At 39.9% G+C, this 27,909-nt stretch overlaps 2 protein-coding genes across 2 annotated transcripts; one reads left to right on the top strand and one right to left on the bottom strand.

The window, feature by feature from the left end:
* Nucleotides 1–13: 13 nt before the first annotated feature.
* Nucleotides 14–14,379, bottom strand: LOC118418568 (cleft lip and palate transmembrane protein 1-like protein). Its single transcript, XM_035824559.1, has 17 exons — nucleotides 14,050–14,379; nucleotides 13,097–13,197; nucleotides 12,485–12,671; nucleotides 11,425–11,549; nucleotides 10,255–10,327; nucleotides 9,978–10,095; nucleotides 9,430–9,524; nucleotides 8,464–8,548; nucleotides 7,785–7,888; nucleotides 6,126–6,191; nucleotides 5,336–5,386; nucleotides 4,166–4,248; nucleotides 3,385–3,419; nucleotides 2,781–2,836; nucleotides 2,600–2,644; nucleotides 1,783–1,898; nucleotides 14–918 (listed from the first exon to the last, which is right to left on the bottom strand). Exons 1-17 carry the CDS (start codon nucleotides 14,206–14,208, stop codon nucleotides 843–845), a joined length of 1,575 nt encoding a protein of 524 aa, XP_035680452.1. The 5' UTR covers nucleotides 14,209–14,379; the 3' UTR covers nucleotides 14–842.
* Nucleotides 14,380–14,809: 430 nt separating this feature from the next.
* LOC118418065 (purine nucleoside phosphorylase-like) lies at nucleotides 14,810–21,589 on the top strand. The gene is made up of 7 exons (XM_035823893.1): nucleotides 14,810–14,978; nucleotides 15,859–15,919; nucleotides 16,610–16,712; nucleotides 17,380–17,483; nucleotides 18,585–18,760; nucleotides 19,221–19,411; nucleotides 20,552–21,589. Exons 1-7 carry the CDS (start codon nucleotides 14,860–14,862, stop codon nucleotides 20,746–20,748), a joined length of 951 nt encoding a protein of 316 aa, XP_035679786.1. The 5' UTR covers nucleotides 14,810–14,859; the 3' UTR covers nucleotides 20,749–21,589.
* Nucleotides 21,590–27,909: the final 6,320 nt, after the last annotated feature.

Here is a 27,909-nt window from a genome sequence, read left to right as displayed (position 1 = left end):
TATTGTGTCATGATAGGTAAAAAGGATCAGGATTACCTTTATTCTGGAATGCTTCAGATCGTTATAAAAAACAGACATGCATTCTAACAAGTAGATACCTTTCGGAAGTTTAATCCTGACGAGTAGTTTTGAAGGAAAATGTAGTACATGTAAGTGCTGATAATGACTGATTAAAACTTTTACTGTTGCAAATACAGCTGTGTACCTAAACAAATTTTAGGTACAGGTACAGGGGTTTAGGTGCAGGCCCTGACTGAACATGTACCTAAACAAGTCATCAATCATAAAGTATCATCTTTGAATGAAGAATTAGATAATTATTTGAGTCTCAAAATGAAATTTCCTTAGTTTTCAACTGCAAGATTATCAAAATTTTCATTGTTGATTCTGGATTTACCTATCTGTAGTCTTACAAAGCGGTGTCCACTTGAATGTGCAATAGTTTAGGTACAGGTACTGGTAAACAGATGTTTAGGTCCGGACCTGTAACAATTTTACAGGTACACTGCAGGTACGAATATTAAAGTACACAGCCCTAGTTGCAAATTTTGTGTATCAAAACCTATTTGCACTGCAGTATTTTTCCTACACCCTTAGATTAACTGCAAACATATTGCACAATGCCAACAACTCTGTACAACTGACACATTACAATTCACATGGAATGTTCTTAATAGACTTAACCTGACAATCATGCAAGTTCTAGTATCTTGAGTTGTACTTGTACTAAAAACTATCAGTTCCCTATACTATTCAATGTAACACTATAGTTTTGTGATTATCTCTTAAGAATGGTCCTGTGCCTATGAAATAATACTTCTCTGGCAATTATAATATTTTCATCAATTGGTCTTCTTCTCATCTTCAGTGAAGGACTGTCCGTACTCGTTGACCCTGGTTTTGTCCACGGGATAGAGCCTGGATGGAATACACAGCGGACATGTTTACAAAACAAACAAACAAGTAAACAAACAAACACAAGAAGAAACATAATAATATACTTAATCCTAAAACATATGGCTACCAAATGAGCCGTGGACCATTTTTTTCATATTTCATAAACTTAACAAGAGGGGAGGTGCAGCAACAAGCATACACGGAAAAAAATCCCTTTCTATGTTTCTGTTAAGGCAATTTAGTTGCGTAAACGTAGAAAATAACATTAAAATTAAAACTCTGCACATTAAGACTAAACATGTAGTCCTTTCCACACTTAACGGTGCATTGAATGGCACCCATCTCCATTTCTGTAGCCCTATGCCATACATTTTTGTGCCATCACTGTTAATAGCAAAGGGTTAGTTTACTGGTAGTGGTCCGTCAGGGCTTGAAATACTTTTTGTGCCTTTGTGTACTTTTTGAAAATTACCTGCACCAGACAAATTTCACCTGCACCGCTCTGAATTTAGGAAGTATGGATCATATTAAACTTGTTCAGGAACCATAATGCTATTTTTCTTGTATACTTTATAGGCAGTAACAGTCAATGCAGCTATACAATCCACATGCACCTAATATACATCATAGGACATTTATGTATAAAACCCTGGTACATGGACCAGTGCAGGTTAGGTGCAGGTAGACACCAGAAATACCTGCACAATTTTACCTGCACTAACCTGCATATGCAGGTGGTATTTCGTGCCCTGTGCGTGTTTAACAAATACTGCATTCTTAGCAGAGAAAGCAGCAGTCTTTGGTATGACTCTACTGGGATCAAACTCACGACCTACAGACTGTAAGGCGACTCCACATTAAGTATAGAAAACCAGAGAGCCTTACCATCTTTGGTACAGGTAGACTCCAAACACGACATCGTCACGGAAACAGGCCATTCTGTGAGCCGTTGGCATGGTGATGATGAAGGCGAAGATGTCATCTATGAAAGTATTGAAGGCCTGCAAGACAGTAAAGTAAAAAGGTACAAGTTAATAAAGATGACTAGTACGTAACTTTATTTTATGGGTTCGACCATTATGCATCAAGTTAGGAGGGGAACCCGAGAGGTCCTGAGTTCGAATCCTGCTGTGCCACCGATCTGGTACCCTTGGGAAAGGCACTTAACACGACTTTCCTCACTTGAGTGTAAATGAGTACCGGTATCTAGCTGTGGCTAGTGGCCTTGTGGCCGAGACAGGCCTTAGGGACATGTTCGGGCATGACGCACCCGCCATGACACATGAGTCAGGGGTAGGAGGAACCCCTTGCATCCTTGGTCGGAAGTCCTCCCAGGAGACGGATACTCCGAACAATAAACCTGTATCTGCTGGAGCCGTCTCACACGTGTCATACAGTTCTGCCCCTGTGAGACTTAGTGCTCCAGTAGACGAGAGGGTGGAGAAGGAATTGCACACCCCTCCTTCACCATAAAAAGTAATGTGCAGGTCAGGCAAACAGGTTGACGAACCCACCAGCAAATGCCTGTCTGCCTGCTTATCTGTCGAATCGACAGAAGAATAAAATAAAGGAGGGGAACATATTTCCAATGTGTTCTATCATTTATGGATGTGTGCAGTGACAGTTTGTGAGCAAAATTCTCACTATGACAGAAACAGAGTGTGGTTCAAATTCGTCTGTTGTCAATTAGTGAAGGACATACCTTGTACATGAAGGCTCTCCATGGTAGATGGGCTACAGATTTCAACTGAAACAAAACCAGATATCAAGTCAATGTTTCCATCCTTGATTTACAGTAATTTGTAAGAAGGTCAGAGTCATACCAGATAATTTCTGCAAACTCACTGGCTGTTGTAACACTACACAGAAACTGAAACACTTACCTTGTAGTTCACAAACAGCTGTGGCAGCATGAAGAGGAACCCAAAGGCGTACACACCTGGAAGGGACGAAAAAACTTATTAGGCCACACCAATTTTATTTGTTGTTTCTCAGATTTTTTTAAGAAAAAAAATTGGGTCGGTCCGTCGAAAAAAAAAGAAGACAAAAACTTTTTTTAAAAAGTTGGGCATAGGAGATATCCGAAAGGAAAACCTAAAATTTCAACATTTAGGGGGTCCCTGGTAGCAAAGTCCATATTAGTTTAAAGAAAAATGATAAACGTACCATACAAAATAGGCACGTACAGCTATACTGGAATTTGAGGCCCATAGTTAATTTGAGAAAGAAGAGGCAGTGAAATTTTGTCAACACGAGGTGTAGCCATCAATTTGAAAACTTTTTGTTTTTATCAAATCGGAAAAAAAAGGGTCGGGAAATCCGAGAAACAACAAAAAAATTGGTGTGGCCAATGATTCCTTACTCTAATATGGCTTGATTTTCTACATTTAATTGTACTTATGCCAACATACTTCAGTTTTTGTGTGATATGCCAGGCTGTATTTAGCTGTGTAACTTGAAGTAAACTTCTCTGACAGGATGACTTACCGTTAACAAGGTTCCGAACAACCCAGGAATACCAGCTGGAAAAGACAATAAAACAAAAAAAATATTATAATGAGATACTTCCCATTTTCACTGTAAGTTGCATGACAAAATTGCTAGAGATATACAACACAACGTCATCAAATACGTAACACATTACATGTTCTACAGTCAAACCTGTCTATAGCGGCCACGCAAGGGACTGGACAAATATGGTAACTATAGATACGTGGCCACTATGGAGAAAATGTTGATCAATTGACCATGAGCAAGCTACACATGGTTTCAGTTCCCACTAATCTTTCTCACCAAGTAACATTGTCTCGATCGGTAAATTCACCGACAAAGACTTGCACTTAAATGCTCAAGGCATGCATACCTTCTGCTACCGCCAAAATGACCCTGTCAGGAACTCCAAATCCTCGCAAACTACAATTTCAAACTCGGTGCAGGGTGACATAAGGCTGCAGTATGGTTGCAAGAGGCAGTGTTTCTGTATCAACGGGACCGGAAATCGTGCACATGTGGCCGTGGCCACGTTGGGCAGGTGGCCGCTAAGCTTATTTCTTAATCATTATGAATCCAAGGGACCAACAAAAAGTGACCGCAATGGCCAGGTGGCTGCTATACAAAGGTGGCCGCTAATACAGGTTTGACTGTATTTACTTATTTTCTATACAAAGAGCATACTTTAAAAACAGAACTGTTCCGAAGAGAGTGAGCATTTACACAGATTATTATCTACATAATAGTTTTATACTAATGGCATTAGAGACTTTCTCACCTTTTGTGTGGTGTATACAGCAGAGAGTAGACTGCACCGGCCACACACAGCGGGTACAGGACATACGATAGATACTGCATGGCCTGTACAGGACAACATCCATCCATATCAATATATGGATGATATCAGGTGATAAAATACCATGATATGATAAGTGATTGAACATGTTAAACAGTACAATGTGACTACAGGTCAACACTCAGCTGACCTGGTCTGTGATTGGCTGAAACTATCCAGAGCACTGATTGGCTATCCAAGCATGTCAAGGCTTATTAGCATGTTGGTAGTTGCTCTCATTGGTGCTTGAAGTGATGTTCATGTTCACTGGTCTGTGATTGGCTGAAACTATGACCCTACTACTGATTGGCTATCCAAGCATGACAAGGCTTATTAGACGTTGCTGTCATTGGTGCTTGAAGTGAAGCTCATGTTACTAGTCCGTGATTGGCTGAAACTATCACTAGTACTGATTGGCTATCCAAGCATGACAAGGCTTATTAGCATGTTGGGAGTTGCTCTCATTGGTGCTTGAAGTGAAGTTCATGTTTACTGGTCTGTGATTGGCTGAAACTATCCCTAGTACGTATTGGCTATCCAAGCATGACAAGGCTTATTAGCATGTTGGCAGTTGCTGTCATTGGTGCTTGAAGTGAAGTTAATTTTTACTGGTCTGTGATTGGCTGAAACTATCCCTAGCACTGATTGGCTATCCAAGCATGACAAGGCTTATTAGCATGTTGGCAGTTGCTCTCATTGGTGCTTGAAGTGAAGTTAATTTTTACTGGTCTGTGATTGGCTGAAACTATCCCTAGTGCTGATTGGCTATCCAAGCATGACAAGGCTTATTAGCATGTTGGTAGTTGCTCTCATTGGTGCTTGAAGTGAAGTTCATGTTTACTGGTCTGTGATTGGCTGAAACTATCCCTAGCACTGATTGGCTATCCAAGCATGACAAGGCTTATTAGCATGTTGGGAGTTGCTCTCATTGGTGCTTGAAGTAAAGTTTATCACTTACTGGTCCGTGATTGGCTGAAACTATCACTAGTACTGATTGGCTATCCAAGCATGACAAGGCTTATTAGCATGTTGGTAGTTGTTCTCATTGGTGCTTGAAGAGAAGTTCTTGTTCTTATGTCCACTTAAGAGAATAAACCTTATTCTAGTACACACCTTGGAGTCAAATTCTGCTGTTTCTTGTTCTTTTTTAGAGACAGCCCCCAACTGCAACAAGAAACAACACTTTCAAGAGACAAGATAACAATAAAATATAAACACAACAAATTTTGAAATTCTTTTCTTTGCTACTTCCTCATAATGTTCACCATCTCCTAAAAGGAACAAAATACATAATATATATATATATTTTTTTCAAAATCAGGAGGACATTAATGTCTGCAATGATGTCACCCATAAAATCTACATGTTGTGGCTTTAGCATTATTTTCAACAATCCAAGAATGAAATTGGTACAGCCTGAAGTAGGGGTGGGTACCGGTACAGAAAATTCAGGTCCAGGTCCGGTTCAGGTCCAAAGGATCAGGTCCAGGTCCGGACCTGAACCTGGACCTCAGATTCAGTATGACTCATACCAATGGTCCATTTCACTACAAAGAAATATGTTTGGTGGAGTATTATTAGACTTACACTGGCATTTTAAAATCGTACAACGCTAACCGCACCTGTATGATTGACAGTAAAACTTGGTAAAAATTACTATAAACTCTACTCTACTTCACTCTTGCATGTTATTTTCTTCCACCTGCAAGCGCCAAAACCATTGAATGCCTGATAAAATAATCTGTTAATTTTCTAATCGGTCCATCATCCAGTCCACCTATTTTTTTCAGGTCCGGTTTTTCTGGACCGGTCCAATAAGAAAAACCGGTTTTGGACCGGTACGCTGTACCGATACCCAGCCCTAGCCTGAAGTCACTAATTGCTGTCCCTAGGGAAATCTTACCTGGAAGGATGGTTTTCTGCCATTCCAAGTTATGATGACCTTGAAGGCCTTTTTAACCTTCCAGACCTGAAAAATGAAGAGAAGGCAAATGAAAGACTGTCAGAACTATTTCCTTGCTATCTATTAATAAATAATAGAGTCCATTCCAAGACACCATGCGGATGTTTGTGACCATTGTTTAGAATTGATTTTAAAGTTTTGTAATTATATGTCTAGGACATTTGATACTTCAGAAATATTTGTAACACTGTTTCAACTTTATAAATATTTCCCTGGTCCTGTAAAACTTTGGAAATATTCATCGTGTGGAATTGGATACTTCTAATGGTTTCTAAATAATGATAACAGCATTCTACCATTATTTACCATTTTCTACCATTTTTTGTAAATGGTTCAGTGGGCTGGGAAGATAGCAATTCACACATCCTTGCAAAGTATGCTTGGGTGCCATGCAACAATGGCCCACCACAAAGGATCCACCATTGCCCAGCAGTGAAATCTAAAAATATGCAGATACAACAATAGGGCGTACTTTTATGGGGGCAATAAACTAATTTAACCATTTGGCCAGGTTTACCATTTTTTACAAATATTTGTAAATGTGAAATAATCACACAGAGGTTTCACAATTATTCTAAATAAAGATATTTTTATACAGTTACTTTCAAAATGTTTCTAAAATATTCAAAGGAATTCAAATATATGAGTACTTTCTTAGTCAATTTTTTGAAAATAATCTAATTATTGTGGCTCAGATATTCTTTTATTCAAAATAATTCAGACTAATTATAAATATCACCTAAAAACCCTCATGGTGTCTTGGAATGGACTCTACAGGAATATTTATGAAATGTCTGAGAATGATAAAATTTTGTTTTGATATGTTTGCCTTCAAAAATATAAGTATTTTTCTCTGTTATAATGTAACTAATGTTATATGGCATTTGCTTAATATTTACAACCAACATGGCAGCATGTGTATTGTTTGCATGACGATTGTGCTAATTGTTCAGTACTGTTGTTGATTATACTATTAATCATTTGTTAAGCCTAAGGAAAAAAATGTTGTGTTTCGGATTATTGGACCAACCACGGCAAAGCTGCCGACACTAGCCTTTTTTTGCCCAAACATTAACGCTGGCAAACAACAAAAATCATTGATCTGATATCTGAGTAATAAAAATGGTGTACAATGATCGTTTTTCAACATATTTTCCTACGTTAAATCACGTCTTTGCCCAATATCTTAAATCTACTTGCTAGAACAAAGAAACAAAAAAGAATAGAAAAAAATAAAAAAAGGAGAATCACCAACTACCGACACTGTTCGAAACAGTAACGCTAGTTTACCTTTATCCGTCGGGTAACCTATACCCGTTGTTCACCGAAACACTGACTGAGCACTGTGCAGGGATATCAAAGTCTTTCACACTGCAATAGAATTTGAGGTATTGCGTTTTGAAACCTTTGTCTATCGACTTGATATACCCTGTTTTTAAGAACGGATATAAGTTACGCACAGATGAAGGTAAACTAGCGTTACATTTTTTTCCCGGCCATGTACAAATTATGTATTATGTGTGTACTGCTTTACAGATACATTTTGCAGCATGAACAGTACCATATACCTTGCAGGGAATAGCTATACATGACACTAACCTCTATTAGAGTACCAATCCCAGTCGGTATGAGCACCAACAGACTTGTCTGTTCATCCATCAGGTACAGGAAGATGATGATCTGACTTACACAGCGCCAAACAACTGTGGGGAGGGGGGCAGTACAAGACATCAATGATATGCAAACAAGAGCTATCTACCATTCAAAAATCATGACGATAGCATGTTTAGAACAAAAGTAATCATAGCTGGAAGTTCTGCTGCAGTATTGTAGAAAGCCCTTAGGAGGCGCATTATCAAACTTGACCTTAGGACACACCAATTTAATTCGTTGGTTCACATATTTTTGAAAAATAAACATATAGCAAGCGGACAACGTAAAAGTATAGGGGAGGGCGGAAAACTTGAATATCAATGACAGTATTCACTCCATAAAACTGAGTGCACCAAGGAACAACCCAGGTCCTAACTTAAAGGCTTTGGTATAAAATTGCTTTTCCAGTTAAGAATTTTTGTTTAAATCCAAGAAACAACAAATTAAATTGGTGTGGCCATAAGTTAGTTTTTCTGAAAAATTCTCCCAGCTACTAAAACACAACCTTCGTTTTTTTTGGCAAAGGCAATGATTGCCATCATTATCAGAAGACAAAAAAAAAAAACATTGCCTGACCTCACCCATGCTTTAGTGGACAGTCCCTATCATACATACACCCTCTCACCTGCTCTAGTGGACAGTCCCTCCATCGTGTCCTTATTCCTCCAGAAGCTGATGTCATTCTTAAAAGCCAGGAAGTCAAACAGAAGCTGGAAATGAAAGGAAAACATTGTAAGCCAATTTGTATTAAATCATGTAGTTCTGATAGTTCAGGCCTTTAATTTCATTTTTGGGTATACAGTCAAACCTGCCCAAGACGACCACCCAGGGGACCAAGCAAAAGCGGTCGATTTGGTCAGGTGGTCGGTTAGAAGAGTATCGACTCACAACATGCCCAATGCATCTATTAGTAGTTTCCGTCTAAAACTTATTTAATGGCAATTAGCAAATACACACAAGTGCATCCGCCGCTATCTTTATTCTGAACATAACATCGTAATGGTAGTCAAAATCAGATGCAAACTGGCTGAATTGGGCACAAAATCGAATTGTGATAGTTGTCATTGAAAATCGATGACGCGGTCGTTATGGGCAGGGATTTGGTACCAATTTTTGGCGGTCAAATTGGCCAGGTGGTCATTGTTAATACTTATGTCAATGGGGAAAATTTCCTGGACCGAGAAAAAGAGGTTGTAAAGGCCAGGTGGTCGCTAAGAAGAGGTGGTCGCTTGGGCAGGTTTGACTGTACTGTAGTTGCACTTACAGAAATCATTTGTAGATGGTAACATTTGCAAGCAAATAAAAAATGGTCGCCTTCACATGGACTAGCCTAACAAACTACTTTTTTTGTTTATTCTGACTGAACACATTCATAGATGTGGTGCCTCTCCAGCTCTGTCCTGCCACTTACTACTTTATGTATTCAAACGCCACTGGGTGTCTGCTACAACTCCAGTAACCATGGTGTCAGCCATCTTTTCCAGGTAATTGACCTGACCCTATATATTTGGAATGGAAGAAGAAGCTGAAGAAGAAACGAAGCAAAAACAATTATATTTTTCCTTTCCATTAGGTAAATATAAAATCTTACATGTAACATGGACACAGCTACTGTAGCAGCCAGAAAGTAGAAGTTGGTGTCAGCAAAGATTCCCACCAACTCATCAGTATCCTTCTCTGTAAAACCTGCACAAACAACACAGAAATATTGTTAGATTCCATAAAAAGGGGAAAAACTTTTTCAGTTTTCAATTACTGGAGCAGAGTATATGCTTTGAATAAAAAATGTATAGTGAAACTATATATATATATGGTAAAATTTGAAATTGATTATGGCCTAGCCTAGCAAACAATTGCTCTGTTCATTCTAACTCAAACACATTCATATAACTATATAGACATCAGCCCCTCCAGCTCTGTCCTACCACTTGCTACATAATGTAATTCAACACCACAGGGTGTCTGCTACAGCATTGGTTACCATGGGGACAACCATTTGCTTCAGGTCATTGACCTTTAATGTTTGACGAAGACGAAGAAGAAATGAAGCAAAAACAATATGTTTTCTTTCGCTGAAGGTAGCACTACATGTATTACTAAACATAATAAAGAGGACCAAATACATGAATTATGACTCACCCATTGTATGTAGGTGTTGAATAGACTGTTGTAAGTTAGAGTAGAGACGCAGACGACCTACAGAGATGGGCGAATAGGTCACTTCCAAGGTCATCTGTCGACTTTCCTTGGACACAGGCTGGAAAAGGCAGTTTTTTTATTGCATTGCATGAAATTCTTAAGTTGACTAATTTCCGCATTTAAACTGGAAAATTGAAAATTAATATTTTATAAAATTGTTTGTGCTAGATTATTACTCATTTTATTCCAGTATCAAAGTTAACATTTGCTGACTCACTTTAAGGTCCTTTAATCTTTGTCCAAGTTCATCGATGTAGAGCAGAGGGAGGTAGTCTCCTTCTGGGGACAGCCTGCACACAACAGAGGGAGGGAGTCATTTATTAGGAACTGCAGATAATGCACCAAACCAAGGAGTGATTCTTTAACCTCCTTGACCAAACTGACAATATACAATAATTGTTGAGCTGAAGAAATGCATCATGTCCATTGTTACTTGAATACCTTGTACAATAGGGTATTTAGGGATATCAAGTTGACGGACAGTAGTTTCAAATCTATTTTGAAATAAGAATAAGTTTGAAATACTGCAGTTTGAAACCACCATCTGTAGACTAAGTATCGTAGTTAATGGATATAGGTTACCTACTGATAAAGGTGAACTAACGTTATATTGTTTTTTATCCTGACATGGATGGTGGAGATCCTCTCTTTGATCCATAATATAATAATTAATAATTCATGTACACCTGTTACACCCTACAGTAAAATGTGTGACTATTTTACACAATAATACTCCTCAACCTTTGTGACAATTTTATGATATCATAAAACATTCATGAGAGTAAGGTAACTGAAGAAGATGTAATGTTGATATTATCAAAATTCAGCTTTTCATTCATTTTTTAGATCGCTTCATGAAGTAAATTCTGTTATGAGGCCACTCCAATTGATTTCCTTGGTTCGCGGATTTTTCAAAATAAAAATGTAACGCTATTTCACCTTTATCCGCGGGGTAACCTATATCCGTTGTTTGGCCAAACAGTGTATTTAGGCACATCAATTCGACGGGTGGTAGTTTTAAACTGCAATGTACTGAAAATATTGAAATTTTAAACCAACGTCCGTCAACGTGATATCCCCAAATACCCTGAATTTAAAAGCAACAGATATAGGTTACCCAACGGATAAAGGTGAACTAGCGTTAGCAAGTGGACATCATAAAAGCTATTAGGTCAGGGAGGAAAACTTGAATGTGACTGTAATAACTCCATAAGACTGAGGGCACCAAAGCAAAAATATGGTTTTAAAATCCGAGAACCAAAAAATTAAATTGGTATGGCCTGACCAAAGACTGGCAACTGACAATCAAAAGAATGATCATAGCCTCATTCACATTTCACAGATCAGATAGTGACCTATGACCTGACCCTTGACCTTCCTGACCCACCTGATGAGCCTGTAGAGGTCACCAGGTACACTGTAGCGGTCCAGCAGTAGAGTGTCCTCCATCACATTCACAGCTAGCTTACTCTTCCAGTGGGTGATGGGCACGTCGGGGGAGTGGCCAGAGCTCTGAGGAGAATTCATCATTTATTGTTGTTTACTGTTTATCATATGCAAAACAAACAATATCTCAGGCGCTAAGGCAACATACATTCAATTATTTGGATGACATCAGAGAGTGCATCAATTTTCATCCATTTCCAAAAAAAAGGCTTTAACCATAAATTGTACAGAGCAGCTACAAAATGAGCAAATAGTTGTTGTAAGTGCAAGAAAATACATTGGAAATTGGAGGTTATGTTATAGAATGCCAAAACCAGATACAAAGTCAAAGAAGATGTGTAAGAACAAAATGAAGAATCTAGTTAATGTTCAACCTTCTTGAACACTTAGATTTGATAATGAAGGCAACATTTTGTTTGCCAAACTTTTTTAATTCACACCCTCGTAACAGTTTTGGCAAGGAGGTTAAGATGTTGGTTTTGGGGTTCCCAGAGGATGTCATCAACATGGTCTATCTGTTCAAAACAAAATGAGATATGAAATATGAATTGCGAATGTGTGATATAGCTATAATAACAATTATATGATACTAAACCAATTCAATTTCTTGGTTCACGGATTCGCTCGCTCCTTTTTTTTTGGAAAAAAAAAAATTACCACTCAGCAAATTTTCACCATTAATGAAACCATTCACCAACTTTCTGGTGTAGCAAATTGGCCTTTATAATTATAAGCTCCTTGAAAATGAAATGTGGGTATTATTATTGCAGTCATATTTTTCAATCATGACACTACTTTTGTAATTTTCAACGAACTGGTGCTGTTACTGTACAGTAATAGTGTTTTTGTACTTTTTTCAAGCTAAAAACTTTTATTCTTTATGTTTTGGATTAGCCCTTATCTTTACCCCAACCATTTTACAATTTTTTTTTCCGCCCTGTCGCTCCATATTTTTTCTGAAAAAATCCGTGAACCAAGAAATTAAATTGGTGTGGCCTTACAGTCTTGTTTTTGTCCCCGAGCAGGTTGAAGCTCTCTGCCTCGGGTATGCTGTACTGAGTCAGCGGTGAAAACTGGTACACCGACCGCGAGTTTCCGAAGGGCGACTCCCCCTGTGGGTACAGGAAAATGTGCACGAAGAACGTCCCGTTGTTTCTGGTCTTCTTTGGTAGACTGATGTTGAAGTTTCTGTAGGAAGAAATTTGGGTAGGAGAGGTGGATTAAGAAGTGAATTTACAGTAATAGTATACAATAATTTTGTATTGCACTATCTTCTGTATTCTTATGACCTTGTGCAGTCAAATTGTGACTTAAATGAGATAGCATTAAATGTAGTAAGACTGATTTGGGCCAGACAAGCAAATAACAACTATGATATTATTTTCCAAGCTTGAAAACATCTTTACACACATCGATACATTGCCTGTGCTGAATAACTGTTAATATTGTAACAGCGGGGGGTTTAAGTAGCGTCAAACTTCAGCTGGAATTGGCTGAACAGCCTTTTCTAGCGCTGCTGGTTTGTAATCTGCCGACCCGGGTTCGATCCCGGGTGTCGGCATGTTTGTTTCTTTCTGTTCCTACTCGCCCCTCTGAATTCTAACAATATTTACCTTTGTTCCTTGGCTCCAACAGTGAAGTTGTCAAACTTCCAGACCAGGTCCATAGAACTACTGGTCGCTCCCTTACCCCGGGGGGATGTGAACATGCTCAACTGTGGGGGGTGGGGGGTGGGGAAAGGAGTTGGGAGTATAAGTGTTTACAAATTATATATTTTCATTTATCTAGTATAAGTTATAACATCACACCTAACACAGAATTAAATCTCTGCAAACTTTGATACTTCTTCAGTATTTAATTTACTACAATAAAGGTGCAAATAACATTTAACGCCATAAAAGCTAAAAATATTTTACAATGAAAATTTACTAAATGCTGCTATTTTCTGCTAACAATATCTGCACAACTTGATCCTTAAATTAAGGGAAAAAATAGAACAATAAAAATATTATTGGATCATTGATATTAAGGCTTAATGTCAATGATCCAATAATATTTTTATTCTTCTATCTTTTTTTATCAAACTACCTGTTATAACTGTAATACCTAGAAACACCTGTTCATCGTAATCTAGTGCTCCACAGTCATTGTCACATCACATTGATTGCACGAATGGATAGATGATTTAATAACCTTTTACATGACTAAGTTTAATGATAAGCCTTCTCACATTAGTCAGGGACGCATGTGTGGCGACAGGAATTCTAGGTAATGTGTCAAAGGGTAAGGCCTACAAAAAAGTAAACAAAACCCGTCCGGACATTGTTATGCAAATCAAAACAATGGTAAATACAAGGACAAGGTTTATTTTTGTGGGCCTTACTTTTTGACATATTACCTAGAATTCCTGTCACCGCACATGCGTCCTGACTAATGTGAGAAGGCTTATATACCATTTGGCTCGCCCCTAAGGCGTCGCCAAAAATTATAACGTTACATATTGATCTCTCTCTCTCTCTCTCTCTCTCTATATATATATATATATGAATAGCTAGCTAAGCCTCACCTCTAGTTTTGGATTCCTCGCCAGGAAAGGTTTTATACAGGAGGAGACAGCCGGGTCGCACGGTGTTGGGTAGAACAAGTCAAACATGGTCCACACGGAGTGACCAACATAGGCGATCCCCAAACCCAGCAAGATCGTAGTCAAAGACGGGAAATACATGATGTTTTTTGGATAAGAAAAACACAATGATTACAGGAAAAAAGCAAACGTGAAAGGCGGAACCAAAAATCTACAATGAATGGCGTAGAAAGAAAAACATCGTTTTCTTGCTGGCCATGCCCGGCTAAACACGTCCAACCCTTTTAACCCGGAAGTAAACAAAATCCTGAGTACGGTTTGCTAGTCCGCTGATAGAAAAGTAGTGCTCAAAAAGTTTTCGTAATTTGAAGCATGAAAGACATTTCCTAGAAAACTATGCCCTTGAATTTATCTTACACAGTATCAAAACGTATTTTTACAGAGTATACGCACGAAAGGACCTTAAATGTGATTGAAGTACTTATCACGCGGATGTATTTCCCCAACAATATGTAAAGAAGTTTGAAAACTTTGATGGATCAAAAGCGACCTCTATTAACATTTGTTATCATTGCATGTAAGTGTGTGAACCAAAAACAGGCTAATTAAATACGTTTGCGTAAATTTTACAGCAGAAAACGATAGTCGGACACACAAATATTGTATAAAGATGCTTTGATACATCTTAAAAGCAATGTACAGTGGTTATTCTGGTTATCTTAGCCTCCGCTTTGGGGTTAAAGGTCAAGGAAGATTTCCCGCCAACCAGCTGATCGGGTTAATGATTGCTACATGTTGTATTTTAGGCTAGTGCCTGGACTTCGGCGTGTCTGGTTACAGCCCACTTTATTTCAGGCTACAGAAGGTCGGGGTCGCAAGTTATATTGCAGTATGGCGGAGGCAAGTCCAAGGTACGTTCCTTTACTTGTTATATTTGACTAAATAACGTTCTATGTACCTTTATAGTGCTAGTAGCGTTAGGAAACGTAGCAAACGTTCTAGCTGTGAACCTAACCAAGTTAAAGGATCACAAAATGGTTGCTGTCTGCCGTTCCGCTCCAAACACCTCTATCAACACGTGCCGCCAATGATCCTACAGTACACACATTGTTGAAACGTTTTCTTGATTTTGACAATATACTTTAGAGTTTCTTTGGTCATCTTTTTAGTCCTTCTCGAGTAATACAAATTGACACCTTTCCCATTTAAGATTTTAAGACACGCCCCCTGATAGAGATCTGTCTGTAAGTTTCCTATTTGATTTACAACTTTGACTGAGGTGAAACAGAGTACACAAACAGGGGGCATTCATGGAACGTGCTGTAGGGCACCTGTGTAAAGATCATACAAATAGTAATCAAAAGTCTTGAAGTGCAGAAACTGAGAAATTACCCAGTAAAATTTCAAGAATGTTGGAACAGGTAAGATATTACAGGTTGACAGGAGCTGATGTGAGATTTTTCCTTCAACTTAAGCAACAATTTGCTACTACTTTTACAGTTTCGAACCTAAATTAAACAGTAAATTACTTTTATGAAATTATCTTTTTCTAGTTCTCAATAATATCAACTGGTTTCTGCATATTTTCTGTTCCAAACTCAGTCATGCATGAGCTACTACTAAATATAATAGCAGGGCATATATTTCGAACGACATGTTTATGTATGAATATGATAGTGTTGAATATTTATGTTCTATAATATTACCATGTAGTGTGGAATATTTATGTTCTATAATAGAACCATTATCAATGATATCTATGATATTCTTCCATTTGTCTCCAATGTTCAGCTATGAAGACATCCAGAAACTCAGTGACTTCATCTTGACTAAAACCAAGCATCGGCCGAAGGTGGGTTACTGTAGGTCATTGACCAGCTGTTGGAAACAGACTATACACTGTACAGCTGCATGTTGTAGTAGTAGGTTTCCCACATGTCCTTTGTTAAAAGAAAAAACACTTTGTAAACACAAGTCATCTTAAGCGATGGCTCTGACTGGGGATCAGGACAATCAACCAAGTCAGTCCGGTCAACTCTGCCCAACACCCTGGTCAACTCGGCCTGACACCCTGGTCAACTCGACCAGGGTTGATGACCAGTTAATTTTAGAAAGTTGGGCCGTCAGTTGACGAAAAGTGTTTGGCTGAGTTGGTCTGATTAGCCTTGGGCCAAACTGGCAAACGGCCAAAGTTAATTGACATCTGACTTCCTCTGATTGACACCATGGCCAACTTGTTGAAATCATAAATTCCAAAGTTGTTGTAAGATATCCTTTAATGTGTCCTCTATTCACCTGCAACTCTGCAACAGACCTGATCCAGCTTACAGATGTGCCCTATGTGGCAGAGACTGTCATTCTCGTATAGGACTGTTTAGCCACGGTCGACGCTGTAGGGCTAATATGAATTAGGATTTTACCATGGTCAATATTGACCGAAGGAGGCCATAGAGATTCACCTATTAAAAGTGCATTTGATTGGTTTTGAATAAAACAGTTATCAACGTTTCTATGATGACATGTATTTTGTCATTGACTGCAGATAGCAGTGATCTGTGGCTCTGGGCTGGGTGGCCTGGCTGACATAGTGGAGGATCAAAATGCCATCGACTACTCCGAGATCCCAAACTTTCCCAGGAGCACCGGTGAGTTTAATAGTAGACTTTAGATGGTTCTATTAGACTACTACTAAGGCCCACTTTACCCGAGGCCTCACCTGACCTTTGTTTCACATCCCTCCTGAAAGACGATTTCGTTATAGATAAGGATATTGATAAAAACAATCATATAATAGTACTTAAGGACAGTATCAAGCAGCAGCGGCACAGCATGGCACAGCAGCAGCGTGTTTGCCTCGTGACCGAGAGGTCTCGAGTTTGAATCCGGCTGCCATGTCACCTATCTTGTGCCCTCGGGAAAGGCACTTAACGTGGCTTTCCTTACATTCCTCAGGTGAAAATGGCTATGGCCGTCCCTCGGATGGGACGTTAAATGGAGGTCCCATGTCTGGGGAGAGACATGCCCCAGGCACAATAAAGAACCCGTCACACGTGCAATTGTGCGATGGTACAAATCCTTCTGTCTGGAGTTGGTGATTCACTACAAATCACCCAGACTGAGGCCTGGTGAACCTCCATCTCATGTCAGCCACGTGGTGATTTACATCATTCACCCGTACGGGAGACCTGGCGCATCTCCGTCTTGTAATTAGCCAGCAAAAGAGTAAGGGCCCGTATAAACCCATTGTGTGTAAGAATGTCGATCGATGATGATAATGATGAATAGTACTAACCACGAATGTTTTTTTTCCAGTGCCTGGTCACAAAGGCCGGATGGTGTTCGGTCTGCTGGCGGGGAAGACTGTAGTCTGTATGCAGGGCCGCTTCCACCCTTACGAGGGATACCCTCTGTGGAAGGTAGGTGTAACTGCTACCTTTTCAAAGTATTACACTAATTGTAGCCACCATCCATCAACTTGATATTCCTGAGATTTTGATTTCAGGTTTTTAGAAACAATGGATATAGGGTACCCCACGACTAAAGTTGAACTAGCGTTACATGTTCGTAAACTTCATGTTAAGATTTTTTGAACTGATGCGGTGAAATTCTTGTCCATTCCAACAAGCTAATTTGAGGACAGGTGGATGGGTCTTGGAGACAGTCTGGCAATGTATCTGTAAACTATTCTTTTGTACATGTACTTATCCCAATGGGTCATGATATACATGTTCAATATAGGTTCATTACCTAAGAATCTTAACTTCTCCGCCCCCCTCCCACAGGTTGCCCTGCCAGTACGTGTGTTTAAGCTGATGGGTATACTCAGTCCGCCCCCCTCCCACAGGTTGCCCTGCCAGTGCGTGTGTTTAAGCTGATGGGTATACTCTCCGCCCCCCCTCCCACAGGTTGCCCTGCCAGTACGTGTGTTTAAGCTGATGGGTATACTCAGTCCGCCCCCCTCCCACAGGTTGCCCTGCCAGTACGTGTGTTTAAGCTGATGGGTATACTCAGTCCGCCCCCCTCCCACAGGTTGCCCTGCCAGTGCGTGTGTTTAAGCTGATGGGTTATATACTCTCCGCCCCCCTCCCACAGGTTGCCCTGCCAGTACGTGTGTTTAAGCTGATGGGTATACTCAGTCCGCCCCCCTCCCACAGGTTGCCCTGCCAGTACGTGTGTTTAAGCTGATGGGTATACTCAGTCCGCCCCCCTCCCACAGGTTGCCCTGCCAGTGCGTGTGTTTAAGTTGATGGGTATACTCTCCGCCCCCCTCCCACAGGTTGCCCTGCCAGTGCGTGTGTTTAAGTTGATGGGTATACTCTCCGCCCCCCTCCCACAGGTTGCCCTGCCAGTACGTGTGTTTAAGCTGATGGGTATACTCTCCGCCCCCCCTCCCACAGGTTGCCCGGCCAGTGCGTGTGTTTAAGGTGATGGGTATACTCTCCGCCCCCCTCCCACAGGTTGCCCTGCCAGTGCGTGTGTTTAAGTTGATGGGTATACTCTCCGCCCCCCTCCCACAGGTTGCCCTGCCAGTACGTGTGTTTAAGCTGATGGGTATAGAGACCCTGTTCGTGACGAACGCGGCCGGTGCCCTGAACAGCAGTTTCAACGTGGGTGACATCATGCTCATGAAGGATCACATCAGCATGCCAGGCCTAGCCGGGGACAACCCACTCAAGGGGCATAATGAGGACAGGTAGAAAACCTTTTTGTGTTTCTCTAAATACTGTAAATGCTCGCAGGGATTTACTTTCGCAGTAGCAGGAAAATTGATTATTCGCCGTGGTTTTAAATTTGCGGTAGCACTATAGACTGTAGTCACATAATGTCATTTAAACTGTGACAATTGCTGTTTTTTCTCTTACTGGCAGGCTGATTCAATTACTGTAGAATCTGTTTGATGTTTGCGATTTTGGTGGTGGCCACTTCACTGCAAACTCAAAACCACCACAAACATTTTTCTGTAACACTTTGTGACTACACTATATAGTGCATTTTCCTGCTACCAAAAGTTAAATCTCTATAAACTTAACTGTATTTTCAGTAAATGGATGACATCCTCTGAGAACTTTAAAAAAAGAAGTTGCCTTCATTATGAAGTCTGCAATGTAAGCACTTCAAGTTCAGTTATGATCGATTGACGGTCGCTTTCACAGGTTTGGGCCCCGTTTCCCAGCAGTGTCGGATGCGTACAACAGCGAGCTGCGCCAGATGGCGCGGGACATCGGGAAGGAGCTGGGGTTCGAGTCGTTCATGCAGGAGGGGGTGTACGTGCAGGTGGGGGGGCCGTCGTACGAGACCATCGCCGAGTGTAAGCTGCTCCGTATGCTGGGGGGAGACGCAGTGGGTCAGTACTACTGACTTCTTACTCTTCATTTGTTCAAATTTGGTCTTATGTGAAAACATCTTACTGTATGTAATCTTTCTCTGAATAATTTACCGTGTGGTATTTGGTGTAATACGCTAGCAATAGCTTGTGATGTCACAGAAAGGACTGCCCCTTGTGGCTGAGTAACCCTGCTCCTTGGCCATCTGGATCCAGTTCCATGGATCTGTGGGCCTGAGTTTGATCCCAGGGTCGGCTGGGCTCAGACATGTTGTAAGGGATTGCTATCATCTTTCGTAAGAGACGTACAACGGGGGTCCTGGCCTAAAATAGAACCAACCGTTCCTACCTGGCCTGACAAAATCTATGACAAAAATTATCTAGTATAGTTTGGAGTCATCTCTGTGACATCACCACTTACATCTAGTACATGCGCTTTGTCTCACGAAAGAGCACATGTGTGGTAGACAATTGATTTTTATTGCTTATTACAGAACTGATAGTTTATCCCTTTACACAAATTTACTCACTTCACTGAGGTGTGATTGAGTACTTAGCTTCAGCTAAGGATGTCACATAGATATGACGTTAAATAGAGATCCGGTGTTTGAGGACAGCCGCACCCCCAGTTTGAGTTAATCTAGATGTATTTAATTTTTCCGAATATGCAGCTTGTACTGTTCAGTACAAACCTGGTGTGTTACACCATGAGGCTGTTTACCGAGTATCAGTGTTCTCACCAGGATTTTTTCACAGCATAGGGGCATCTTAGTGCAGCAAAGCCATGTGGTAAGTGATGCAGGGGTGAGCGTTATAAAATATAAGGTGTCTGGAGGGATTTCTCCTGCTGAAAATTGTTTAATCTTCAACACCCTAGAACACCATTTCCTACAGTTTGAGGGCGGAATATAGTGAAATATAGCCAAGTTTGTTTTACCTTTGTTACAGAACTACAGAAAACTCCCCTTTGTTAGTTGAAACGCAGCAGAGGGGCCTAAATCACAGCATAGGGGATTTAAATCACAGCATAGGGATCCAAATCACAGCATAGGGGCCCCCCATACTGAAAAGGCTTGGCGAGAACCCTGAGTATGCCATACAAACAAAACAAACAAGAAAAATGACTTATGATAACAGAAGCATACAACTTGTTTTATCTAGGAATGAGCACTGTCCCTGAGGTCATCGCAGCAAGGCACTGTGGGATCCGTGTGTTCGGAATGTCGCTGGTTACCAACATGGTGGTGATGGACTACGACACGAAGGGAACCGTCAACCACGAGGAGGTTCTGGAAACGGGGCGCCGCCGCGCTCAGGACATGCAGAAACTCGTCTCCAAGATGATTGGTCAACTGTAACTTGGGCAGCTCTGGTCGGAGAAGGAAACCCGTGTTACAAAGAGTGCCTATTCTAGTTGAAAAAAAAACTTGGTCAGATTTGTATACGACTGCTGACTCAGTCATTCTCCTAAGCAGAGACATCCAATGGCGCCAGCAAACCGCCCCTTGTCTGTACTCTGCTATCTCAACCGTCACCATCAGTTCCTGACCGCCCTGCTTATAAATATTAATGAGATTACTCTTATATTTGCGAGATCCCTTTTGAAAACTGAAAGGCCATTCTCTGATTGGCTGATAGCTGGTTTGTGGCGACGCCCACAGGAACTGATGGTGACGGTTGAGATAGCAGAGTACAGACAAGTGGCAGTTTGCTTGCGCTGTTGAATGTCTCTACGTAGGAGAATGGACTCAGTGTAAACTAGTATAATTCGAGAGTGTAACACAAAGAAGCTCACAGAGCACAGCTTATTGTAAATGTATCAAGATATGAGTGACATGTTCTTCACTGACTTGTAAGAATTGTCTTGCTATGGTACATGTATTTCCTTTGGTTTTATGTCACCAATGACACTAAAATACAATAGTTCTTGATGACAAGCAAACCTCTCACTGCACAAGCAAACAATCACAAGTAATTACTCAATGAACATATACATAATTTTATACAAAATACATATACATACCTTATTCACCCTTCTGATGTTATTGAACGTTGAATCTTACAAATCATACATCCAGTTCTTGATTCCTGTCACCAGGTTAATTTTTTTACTATGAAATCATATAGTAGACACAACAAAATAAAGAGAGTTAGGCTGAAATCTGATACAGAATAAGAATAAAGATGTTGATAAGAAAAGTGGAATGTAGCACAAGTCAGTCATGTTCTATCTGCTTATTTCCTTGTGAAAAATGGAGGTCTTGTAGTCTCTGTGTGTGTGTGTGTCCGTGTGTGTGTCTGTGTCTGTGTGTGTGTCCGTGTGTGTGTCCATGTGTGTGTCTGTGTGTCCGTCCATGTGTGTGTGTCCGTGTGTGTGTGTCCGTGCGTGTGTTCCTGTGTGTGTGTGTTTCCAGATATATGTGGCCAGCATAACTGAAGAACCAGAGAATGGATTGTAATGACATTGAATACGTGGGTAGCTGTAGGTGTACGGACAATGATTAAGGTCGATTTGGGGCCCCCTGGTGTGTGCCTTGTTATTATATCATGATCACCTTGATATCCATCCTCTTGAAGTAGAAAGAGGGAGAGATAATAGATTACCAGTGTACATGTGTGAAAGAAATTGTAAATATTGTGCATCGAAAGCAGTGGAAGACGAAACACAATTTATTTCCAAGTGTTCATTCATCCAAACCGAAATAATCACTCTGTTTAGACAAGAGCCACAAAGACATATCCCAACTTCCTCACATTGACAGACGAACAGAAAGCCACTTTTCTCTTGAAATCGCAGAGCCCACAAATTGTAGAAAAGATGGGGCTTTTGGTCTCCCTCTGCTCCCAAAAGAGAAGTCAAACGAAACCTGTTTATTATTTCTTTATTTCAGGCTCTCACTGGCCCATATGACACAGGGACAAACATGAAAACAAAGAATATGTACAACATTTCAAGACAAGCTGACAATATTATGGCTATGTGTAGAGGCGGCGCCAGAGATTGGTGAAAAATGAATTCTGGTAAAAACAGTCGGACCTAAGTACAGACTGAATAATGGTGTTTAGTAAGACTCCATAGCAGGCTCTCTGGGGGCTTTTTTCGGCTCATAATACACTTTTGCTGGCCATTTCTATTTGTACTGGGTCGATGATTGCCAAGGGGATCTTTTACACAAAGTCAAAGGTCATTTAGTTCAGACTTTTCACAATATTGCATCTTATATTTATCTATCAATGTCTAGCAGAAAAAGGTGGGTGGATCTTTGCTTGTAAAAAAAGAAGATTACAGACGAAGCTGGGTGGTTCTTTGCTTGTGAACAAAAAGTTGAAACATTATCTCCTACACTGCAACATTATCTCCTACACACGGTGACACTCTATACCAGCCAAAGAAGTTCTTTGTTCTCGGCTGTCTCCAATATTATAGTAGACCTAAAGCACCTCAACGACACTACTTTATGTACTTTACTGTTATCAGGATCAACATATCTCTCACATCAACAGAACTGTAACATTTTTGATCTTGTCATTACATGTACCTATATCCATTATACAGGCATGTTCTCCTAATTGATTCAGCACCAACTTGTCTTGTTTAAATTTACTTTTCTGTTATACATTTTGTACTTATGTATGTAATGTGGTTTATTATTCTTGTTTTATGCGTATGTTTCTTGAGTAGAAGGCTTAATATAAGCAATTTGTGCTTTCTGCCTCATACTCTCAAAATATATGTGAATAAAAAAATGATAAAAAATAAATAAAAAGTTGCAAAACGTCGTGAAGCTTTTTACAGGAGGACAGTCGTCATCTTCAGACTTGTCACAAGCTTGCTTCTTACATCGACAATATTTCATCGTCTAGCACAAGAAAGTGGGCGGTTCTCCGTCTGTAAAAAAGGAGACTGCAAAACATCGTCGTGCTTTTACAAAAGGACAAATGTCATCTTACTTCAGAGCTATCGCGAGATTGATTCACATATCAATATTGCATCGTCTAGCAAAAGAGGGTGGGTGGTTCTTTGCCTTTAAAAACAAGATTGCAAATGTAGTACTAGTAGAACTTTTCACAGAATTAAAAAAGTAATCTTACTTCAGACGTATAACTAGATTGCTTTTCATATCAATATTTCATTGTCTAGCAAAACAGGGTGGGTGGTTCTTTGCCGTTAAAAACAAGATTGCAAATGTAGTACTAGTGGAACTTTTTTACAGAATGAAAAAAAAAAGTAATCTTACTTCAGACGTATAACTAGATTGCTTTTCATATCAATATATCATTGTCTAGCAGAAGAAGGTGGGTGGTTCTTTGCTTGTGAAAGAAAGGAGATCGCAAAACGTCGTCGAAGTTTTACAAAAGGACAGAGGTCAACTTACTTCAGACTTATTACAAGAGTGCTTCTCATATTCATAAAAAAGTGGGCTGTTCTTTGCTTGCTGGTAATGCGTAAAAGCTGTACAATAGTCTCAGCTGGAAGAAATCGTCAAGGAGAACTTTGCCTTATGTTTTTTGCCGGTGCGTAGCACCGGCTATGAGACGGGAGAAGCGGTTGCATGGATGGATGGATCGGTCACTTTAACCAAATAGCCCTTCTATACGTGCTATTGCGTAATCGAGCCAGCGTGGCCGAGCGGTCTACAGCACGCCGTATGTTCGAACCCCACTTGCTAATTTTTTTTCTTTGTTAGACAACTCTCATGTAGTGTTTTTTAATAGAAGAAAGACCAATTCAGTAATTCGATGTTTAAAAACTCTTTTGTCGTGTGATTTTGTTTAACATCCAGGCTTTTTTCCAAAATACGCACCGGCCAGCTTTTTTCAGACGCTTTCTTGTTTGTCTTCTTCTCTACAAAGTTACAAAATAGTCCTTTGCATATGAAGATGCGCCAACAATTGAGTTGACTTATATGCATATGTCGATCCACAATTGTCAGAGTTCAAATGTCAAACTGCTGTAATAAAATTAGAGACATTTAAGAGGCTCTGTCTGTAAAAACCAAGCATAGGGTGGCCAAACTAAAAAAATCGATTTTCCTTAAATTTTGTGTGGTGGTAGGGCCTTGGTCCAAACCTACAAAAATGGCAAAGTTTTAGATCTGAGGTCACCGGTTGCCATGGCAACGGCCATTTTTCAAAATGGCGGATTTTCAGCAAGGGAAGGCCTTGGTCGCGTCCAAAATAGGCCTCCTTTGGACTCCTGTAGCCCCCACAAATTAACTGATATTTTATTGATTCTCGGATATGTTATTACCCATATTCTAATGAAAAAAATGATATATAGTGATGCTCAAAATGTTTTTGTAGTGAGGTGCAGCAGATGTTTGAAAATGATGTGTTTTCGTGAATTTCCAAAATTGACAAAAATCAATTTTTTGACCATTTTTATTGACCATTAGCTCATTTACAGGCAAATCAATTTGCTTGATTTTTGGCACAGTTATAGTTTGAACCTTTGTATACATCATATGTAAAAAAAAGTTTGGGCCTTTTACGTATCGAACCGTGGTGGCCCCGAGAGTAAACCAATATTTCCATTTCAAGAAAATCGTAACCATAGAATTATTCCTGGAAAAACAGTCATAGCTTACCAAAAATGAATTTCAGTTTCATGTTATGTAGCAGAGGAACTTACCTATCACTTATAAAAGCAGGGTTGTTCTAGATTTTTTTATAATTGCCTTTAAAATGATTTTATTGAGTTTTTTTCGTCATTTTTAGACCAAAAAATGTATATTTTGGCCCAAGCACCCTGGTATTGCAACCAAATGACCTGAAATTTGGTATAGGAATGTCCTGGACAAGTACACACATGGGTTGATAACTGGTTTGCCATGTAATAGAACAAAATGCTGAATTTGGTGACTTTTTTTGGCATTTTCGGCCCAAAAAGTACATTTTTGGCCCCTGTACCCTGGTTTTACAACCGAATGCCCTGAAATTTGGTATAGGAATGCCCTGGACACATGCGCACATAGATTCAATAACCATTTTGGCATACTGTTCAACAAAATGCTTAATTTTTTCCAAAAAAAGTACATTTTTGGCTCCCATACCCTGGTTTTACAACTGATGAATGACCTGGAATTCGGTATAGCAATGCCCTGAACATACATGTATGCGCACATGAATTCAATAACATGTTTTGCATACAGTACAACAAAATGCTTTATTTTGAACATTTTGCCATTCTTTTTTCCCAAAATCATTTTTTGCTCCTGTTCCCTGGTTTTCCAAGTAAATAACCGGTAAAAATTTGGTATAGGAGCGCCTTGGGAATGGCTTTTATAACCCGTTTTTGCATACAGTACAACAAAACGCGTAATGTTGTAATTTTTGGTCATTGTTTTACCCAAAGTACATTTCTGGCTCTTTCTGTAATTTTTGGCGCCAAAAGTACATTTTTGGCCCATTGAACCCTGGTTTTACAACTAAATGACCTGACATTTGGTATGGAAATGCCCTGGACACATGCGCACATAGAGTCAATAATAATTTTGGCATGATGATGGCTGTTTCTTCGTATCCGAAGATCAATGGTAGGCAGAAAAGGTTGATTAGACGACCAGTCTGCCTGGCCTGCACGTGACTATTTTTAAGGTGAAGGAGGGGTGTGCACTCCCTTCTCCACCCTCTCGTCTACTGGCGCACTAAGTCATACAGGGACAGAACTGTTTGCCACGTAAGACGGCCTCAGCAGATGCAGGTTTATTATTTGGAGTTTCCGTCTCCTAGGAGGACTTCCGACCAAGGATGTGAGGGGTTCCTCCTACCCCCGATCGCGCAACTCGTGTGTCATGGCGGGTGCGTCATGCCCGAACATGCCCCTAAGGCTTGTCTCGGCCACAAAGCCCCGCCAAGGCCACTAGCCGAAGCTAGAACCTTGAACCTTGAACGTGGACATTGAGATGCCGAAGCTAGATACTCATTTAAACCTGAGTTAAGTGAGGAAAGTCGTGTAAAGTGCCTTTCCCAAGGGCACAAGATCGGTGACACAGCAGTCGGATTCGAACCCGCCACCTCTCGGTTTCGAGCCGAATGCTTGTCATACAGTACAGCAAAATGATAAATTTTGTGTGTTTTTTTGCCATTTTTTTTACCCCCCCCCCCAAAAAAACATTTTGGCTCCTGTACCCTGTTTTTCCAACTAAATAATCTGAAATTCTGAAACTTTTTGGCAATTTACAAAGACACGTCATCTTTTAACATTTGCTGCACCTCACTACAAAAAACTTTCGAGTATAACTTTATATCACTTTTCTTATTACTAAATATGGGTAATAACATATACGGGAATCAATAGAATATCTCTTACTTTTTGGGGGTTACAGGCGTCTAGGAGGTCATTTGCCTGTAATGCCTAATAGGGAACAGGAGCCAGAAATGTACTTTGGGTAAAACAATGACCCAAAAGTACAACATTAAGCGTTTTGTTGCACTGTATGCAAAAACGGGTTATAAAAGCCATTCCCAAGGCGCTCCTATACCAAATTTTTACCGGTTATTTACTTGGAAAACCAGGGAACAGGAGCGAAAAAATGAATGGCAAAATGTTCAAAATAAAGCATTTTGTTGTACTGTATGCAAAACATGTTATTGAATCCATGTGCGCATACATGTATGTTCAGGGCATTGCTATACCGAATTCCAGGTCATTCATCAGTTGTAAAACCAGGGTATGGGAGCCAAAAATGTAGGGTATGGGAGCCAAAAATGTACTTTTTTTGGAAAAAATTAAGCATTTTTTGAACAGTATGCCAAAATGGTTATTGAATCTATGTGCGCATGTGTCCAGGGCATTCCTATACCAAATTTCAGGGCATTCGGTTGTAAAACCAGGGTACAGGGGCCAAAAATGTACTTTTTGGGCCGAAAATGCCAAAAAAAGTCACCAAATTCAGCATTTTGTTCTATTACATGGCAAACCAGTTATCAACCCATGTGTGTACTTGTCCAGGACATTCCTATACCAAATTTCAGGTCATTTGGTTGCAATACCAGGGTGCTTGGGCCAAAATATACATTTTTTGGTCTAAAAATGACGAAAAAAACTCAATAAAATCATTTTAAAGGCAATTATAAAAAAATCTAGAACAACCCTGCTTTTATAAGTGATAGGTAAGTTCCTCTGCTACATAACATGAAACTGAAATTCATTTTTGGTAAGCTATGACTGTTTTTCCAGGAATAATTCTATGGTTACGATTTTCTTGAAATGGAAATATTGGTTTACTCTCAGGGCCACCACGGTTCGATACGTAAAAGGCCCAAACTTTTTTTTACATATGATGTATACAAAGGTTCAAACTATAACTGTGCCAAAAATCAAGCAAATTGATTTGCCTGTAAATGAGCTAATGGTCAATAAAAATGGTCAAAAAATTGATTTTTGTCAATTTTGGAAATTCACGAAAACACATCATTTTCAAACATCTGCTGCACCTCACTACAAAAACATTTTGAGCATCACTATATATCAATTTTTTTATTAGAATATGGGTAATAACATATCCGAGAATCAA

Source organism: Branchiostoma floridae, chromosome 6, assembly GCF_000003815.2.
Source record: "Branchiostoma floridae strain S238N-H82 chromosome 6, Bfl_VNyyK, whole genome shotgun sequence".
Classification (NCBI taxonomy): Eukaryota; Metazoa; Chordata; class Leptocardii; order Amphioxiformes; family Branchiostomatidae; genus Branchiostoma; species Branchiostoma floridae.
Note: the sequence above shows the minus strand (reverse complement) of the source record. Positions and strands in the feature narration are given on the sequence as shown.